At 38.0% G+C, this 6000-nt stretch overlaps 1 protein-coding gene across 3 annotated transcripts; it reads left to right on the forward strand.

The window, feature by feature from the left end:
- The first annotated feature begins 2759 nt into the window (after positions 1-2759).
- On the forward strand, positions 2760-4066 carry LOC131880414 (uncharacterized isomerase PA3578-like). 3 transcript variants are annotated; one of them, XM_059227049.1, is made up of 3 exons: positions 2760-2891; positions 2957-3362; positions 3432-4066. In XM_059227049.1, exons 2-3 carry the CDS (start codon positions 2985-2987, stop codon positions 3870-3872), a joined length of 819 nt encoding a protein of 272 aa, XP_059083032.1. In that variant the 5' UTR covers positions 2760-2891; positions 2957-2984; the 3' UTR covers positions 3873-4066. The 3 variants fall into 3 exon arrangements, with proteins under 3 accessions (XP_059083032.1, XP_059083031.1, XP_059083033.1); XM_059227048.1 differs by lacking the exon at positions 2760-2891 and having other exon boundaries at positions 2898-3362; XM_059227050.1 differs by lacking the exon at positions 2760-2891 and having other exon boundaries at positions 2898-3357; positions 3427-4066.
- The last annotated feature ends 1934 nt before the right edge of the window (positions 4067-6000 follow it).

Raw genomic sequence — 6000 nt, forward strand, 5'->3', positions numbered from 1 at the left:
TTGTATCTTTCCGCCGAAATGGCCACTACCATGAAGATGCTTCCGGATAGAGTCATGTTTCTTATTGGATGGATGAAGTATGGGTATAATAAACGATACCAAAAAGGCTCTTGAGGGAGGAACTGGCCACAAATAGAAATGTCCAGAACGAAGAAAAAGATCACACTCGTGTCCACCACAGCTAGTGCCACCAACAACCGATTAAAATTTCGATTGGTTTGAATTCGATTCAGAACATAGATGGTGAGAATATTGCCAAGAATTCCAAACAAGCCCACGATGAACATGGTGATTCCATGGAGAAAGAAATTGGCCTTTCTTAAGAAGCTCGAATACTCCTCAATCTTTTCATAGCACTCAAAGTGGGTGGAACTCAAGTTCAAGCAATCACTATTGTTGATGGAACAAGGCTGATCATCGAGATCTGGACAAATAGTGATATTTACATGTGCCGTTCCACATGGAGATTTCGAATCCATGTTGACTTGATTTTTGGCAATGGGGCCTTGTAAGTAGAAAATTATTGTTAGTACGTTAGCCGGAATGCAAATGAAAGCCCACATTAACACGGCTTGAAGATGAAACCTCCATTTGCCACGGCTTTTGAAGGAAGAAACGCGCCTTTTGGTTTCGTTGATTGTTCTTGGAACAGCCTCCAATTGCTCGTCCCAAGTCTCGATGGATTGATCAATTCTACAACTCATTGTCTCCAATTAACTAACCAACAGTTTCCAATGATGTAACTGTCTGATGCCACTAACACATTATCACTGGTAGACAAGCAAGTACCTTGAAAACGTTCAAGAGGATTGAAGAGCAATTTTTGGCGGCGACTGTTCCACAAAATATCGTACAATAGTACTGCGTCTCTTGAGAAAAGAGGAGAAAAGAGACGAAATGGAATGGATCCGTCGCTCTCACTTCTCCTTAAGACATGGAGGTAGCGTTTAATCATAATCGGCCCAAAGGCTCTCAAGGTACGGGATGTCTAAGGTGACAAATCAAAGCAAAATACCAGTGTACCGTAGAAGATGATCTTAGATGTTATAAGTGTAAAAAGGTGTATAAGATGTAAAATGGAACATTAAACACTTGTCATTTGTAAAGAATAAGTGAAGAAACTTACCATTCTGCAGAGTTTAAGAATTCTTCTGAGCATTTGGTTTGACTTGACACAAAAAACTACAATTTCAATAATGATTGCCGTGTTTAGATGAGGGAAATGGTTGAAAAAGATATAACATCGAAATATGATTTTTTCAAAGCGATGAAGAAATATATTTTTTAGATTAAAACTTGAATCTAAGTTTTACTACGGAGAAGTATGAAGCATGTTTATGATAGGTTATGATTCATAAGAATAAAGATCGAAAATCAATTTTGTGTGGCAGCTGACTGTGCAGTCGATTTGAAATGTTGGCTGCAGTAGGTCCGAGGCAAATACCAAGCCTCAGATCAGGTGACGAAGTACCAATGGTCTAAGAACGTTCGACTCGCTAATTTTTACAGTATGTCAAGAAATTGGTGCTGCCATCTTTTGGGATCTCTTATTTTCGTGGGAGACATCACATTGTTTTGTTTTATGCTATTTGCAATATAGGTCGTTTTCTTCTGGAAATTCTTTTTTAATCTATTAAACATAAAAGAAAATGTCAAGCCAAAAGAAAATGTTTTACCAAGCGTCTCGGTGGGAGATGTTGGTACATCGGTAGCTTCTTGAGCTCCCGGTGGAACATGGCTCAGATATTTTCAATGAGCGAGATGAGGACTAACCTCTGACCATACACTCTTCTGCCAGAAAGAATCCAAACCTCTAACTGACCATTTATTGGCAACCTTGATGTTCAAATGTTGGAAAATTGTTTCAGATAGACTTAGCACTAGTGATGTGTTTCGATTCGAAAGGTCAGCTTTTTAGATTAAAGGACCTCGGTTAGGGCTCCATTCACAAGCTGAAGCGAGTACAATATCAAAATAAAAACTCCTTAAATAAGTGGCAAAACGTGACCCTGCCGTTCTAGGTCTCGGTCATTTCTCTACCCTTTTTTGTTGGAATGGGAGCCCTACCAGAGGTTCTTCAAGCTAGATAGCTGATTTTCCGGATTGAAACCCATCACTACTCAGCACCATTTGCTCTAAAGAACCATTTTCTTGACTGAGTGCCGGAAACAGAGACTTCTCCAGGATATCATCAAAATAGTAACCAACACCCAAAATTTCCTTTTTTTGCATAAAGCGGAGCTCTCCGAGTGCGCTGAAGGATTGTCATTCGATTTTACTAGCTCGTTCGAGTTTGTGTTACTTGTCTCAACCTTGTCCGACTTTGCACCTTTTCAATCATCTCTTGTGAGTAAACACGAGTACTTCAAGGTCCTTGTCCATAAAAGATTCGGACTTTTGGGCAATATCCTGCCCAAAGGCCCATTTACTGCTACTTATTCTACAATCTTTTATTGTTGTGATATTGATAATTTCATGTTCTGAGGATTAACACTATTGAAACTGTGGCTATTCGTCAGCAAGCCGAAATGAAATAAGGCAACCAGATATTAACCACCTATTTGATTAGTTTCCGCATTCAATGAGCGCTCTGATTCTTATAGCTAGTAATGTTTCCACCTGCACAGCATAAAGGATACACCAATTTCTAGACACACTGTAGAGGAATGAGGTAAAACGTGTTTTCCTCTCATGAAAGGTTGCATCGTAACCAGAGGGCGGGCTTGAAATTGATTTCCACGTAGAGAAGCAATTCGAGAGGGTTTTTTTGTAACCGGTTTTCTTCTTTCGGTATTTCAGACCATCTACACTCAGGAAAACCAAATACTCATTTGAAACCCTCTTTGATTTTTGTTCAACGTGCAAATCACTTTACAATCCGATCTCTAATGGTAACGTTCTTCTTTGCTGATGGCCATTCCTTTGGCATTTAAAACAATTTGTTTTTCAAATCCAGATAGAGAGACACTTCATTTGCGGCAAGGATGCGGATTCCTATTTATCAAGTGGACGCTTTCACTACTAAAGTGTTCGGAGGTAATCCAGCTGCAGTGTGTCTTTTGACTTCATGGCTGGATCCATCGGTGCTATTGAGCATTGCAAAAGAAAACAATCTATCCGAAACAGCTTTTGTGATGCCTACATCTACTTCTAAAAATGTTTGGAAAATTCGCTGGTTCACCCCGGACATTGAAATGGATCTCTGTGGACACGCCACCCTAGCCGCGGCTCATGTGGTCTTTGAGATGCATTCCGCGTTGGAAAGGATCACTTTTATCTCAGAATTCAGTGGAAAGCTCGACATTGAAAAGGTCGGACCAAGCCTTTATCAGATGGCCTTACCATCCAGACCACCGGCTAAGGTGACACATTTGTATTCTCAATCAATTTAGATTTAGCCGCCTTTGATATATGGAATCATTTCACTTCAGATTGACCTCAAAGATCTTCCAGAAAGCATATTGAGATCCATCAAAGCCTTTCCAGTGGAAGCTTGGCGATCCCGTGACGTGATTCTCGTTTATGATAATGAGGAGATAATTCGCTCACTAAATCCAGATTCGGCCATCCTGAATGAGATCAATCTTGATCCAGGAGGCGTGGTTGTTACTGCCAAAGCTACTTTGAGCCAAAATGTGGACTTCGTTTCTCGTTATTTTACTCCACAATCCACTATTTTCGAGGACCCAGTCACTGGTTCTGCACATTGTAGTTTGGTCCCTTTATGGGCTAAGAAATTGGCCAAGCAGGATCTGAAGGCTCTTCAAGTATCTAGTCGTGCAGGGGAATTGACGTGCTCGAATACAGATGAGTGGATCTTTGTCCAAGGTCATGCCGTGACATTTCTTCAAGGACACATTCAAGTGGCTTGACACATTAAGTTACATTATGGGCCAATATTTTTGGCAGAACATTTGGAACGCGATTGGAACGTAATGCTGGCCAGCAAAGTAACAGATTGTTGGTTGGAACCTTGAACGAAGATTTTAGTTTTTCATTGGATTAAATAGATGTTGTGGTATAAGCTTTTGTAGATGGAATAAAGTGATTAATGGGAAATGACCAATTTACTGTTACAAATTAAACTCAATTTCTTGTACGCTGTATCGAAAAACTCACGGAACTTAAAAATTGCGAAGCATAAAAACCTTGCACTAAAGAATAACTCCTTCACTCCTACCTCTAAAATACAAAGAATATCATGACACAATCGAAAGATCAAACGCCAATCAGAAGCAGACACCATTCCTAAGGTAATGAAATAACCATTGATGAATGTATCACTAATAAATTCGTTGGTTCCTAAATTACAAGGTTTGCAAGGTTTTATTAATCTTCAGGAACCATTGATGGTCATTAAGAAGATATTAGGGTCGCAAGGGTTGTGGAAATATGGGAAGAACGAAAAGAGAACATACTGTGACATGGGAAAGGTAATTATGGAGAAAATTTGATCTTAGTATGGGAATCATATTTGTTTTTGAATTCGTTGACGCTACGACACTGTCACAGTTCGCTTGGGAGAACGATCCATACCTTAAAAGAGCGGACACCAAGGGAATGTTTTCCCAAATCCAATCTCCTTTTCGGCATCCGAAGATGTCCTTGCACCTACCCATGGGTTATTTTGGATTGAGTTTTAGGCGTGTATATCTCTTTAGGAGTTATGTGATCCAGACCATGAATTATCTTAAACCAAGGACACTAAAGCAAGGAAACGCCACTTTTTTGTGATCACCAAACCTTTCCCGCCAAATAAGGCCTAAACTTTTGCTGCTGAAATTTTTGAATGTCAATTATTGGCATAATTATGGACGAAAATATGTGACTAAAATCATTTTCATAACCATTGATGGTATGTGCTTAAAACCAGGCATGTAAATATACTTAAAATGACTTTGAATGTGTCTTAAAGTACAACAACTGAAAAGTGCTAATCAGGTTTTCTGGATAAAGCAAGAATTTGCTCTAAACACAATCAGTTAATACTCTTTTGCTAATAATATTAATTGTAGAAAATTACTTTAGAAACATCTTGACAAAATTCCAAATAATTTGACGCGTTTGTTATGAAACTATGGTTCCCACTCTGGGAATGGCCCTCAATCTAAAAGTAGACATACTGTAGCTCTGAGCTACATATTGTTCTTTAAACTCATTTGGATGCTTCATAATCATGGAATAATAATTTTAAGGGATATGGCACCTGCATAATTTGACTATTTTGATATTTTGGATACTTTTGGAGGAAAAACAATTTATTGGAATCACAAGTTCAAATTGACATCTAGTCTACTGTACTTTGGTATTACTCTGTGCCCCTTAAATAATGCCTGCCTTTTATGCAAACTTCATATTAAGTAGAAATTTAAACTTTACAAAAAGATAACTCATTTATTTTTAAATAAATTTAAAATAATTTTTTAAGCATTTTGTCAAATGTATGGATTAAAACAAAAGTATCAATTGTCCATTCAAGATATTCTAATATGTTAACGTTTATGTACATGCACTTATATTGCCCTATTCCATACATTTATTTTATACTTTGTTAGTGCAAGTTCCTCATCAATTAATCAAATCATTCTTGTTGATTTTCTATCTGTGCGTGTTTTTGAGCCAGTTTACGCAATATTTCACTGATTTGAAAGACAATTTGATTGTTTTTGATTAGTTTGATGTTCATGGGTATTTCATTTATTCTTCTGACTTTCAAAACTAACTCAAAAATATTTAGTATATTGACGGAGTTGTATATAAAGGAGATCATTATTTAATTAAAAACACTTTAATGTTGTTCCAATTTTTGAAGCGGGAGATAAGTCGCTTCCCAGTCACTACAGGCCGATTTATCTCACTTCAAATATTGCGAAGGTGTTTGAGAAGATCATGAAGTTCAAACTTGTTGAATTTCTTGATATACATGAAGTCCTTCCTCCTAGCCAGCATGGGTTCCGAGCACATTTTAGCACGGTTACCCAACTGATTGAGCATATAGAG

This window comes from Tigriopus californicus, chromosome 5 (assembly GCF_007210705.1).
Source record: "Tigriopus californicus strain San Diego chromosome 5, Tcal_SD_v2.1, whole genome shotgun sequence".
In the NCBI taxonomy this organism is placed as follows: Eukaryota; Metazoa; Arthropoda; class Copepoda; order Harpacticoida; family Harpacticidae; genus Tigriopus; species Tigriopus californicus.

Coding starts and splice junctions, on each gene's coding strand:
- LOC131880414 (XM_059227049.1), top strand. CDS start 2,985: ATGCGGATTCCTATTTATCAAGTGGACGCTTTCACTACTAAAGTGTTC. Junction 3,363..3,431: donor CATCCAGACCACCGGCTAAG/GTGACACATTTG, acceptor ATTTCACTTCAG/ATTGACCTCAAAGATCTTCC.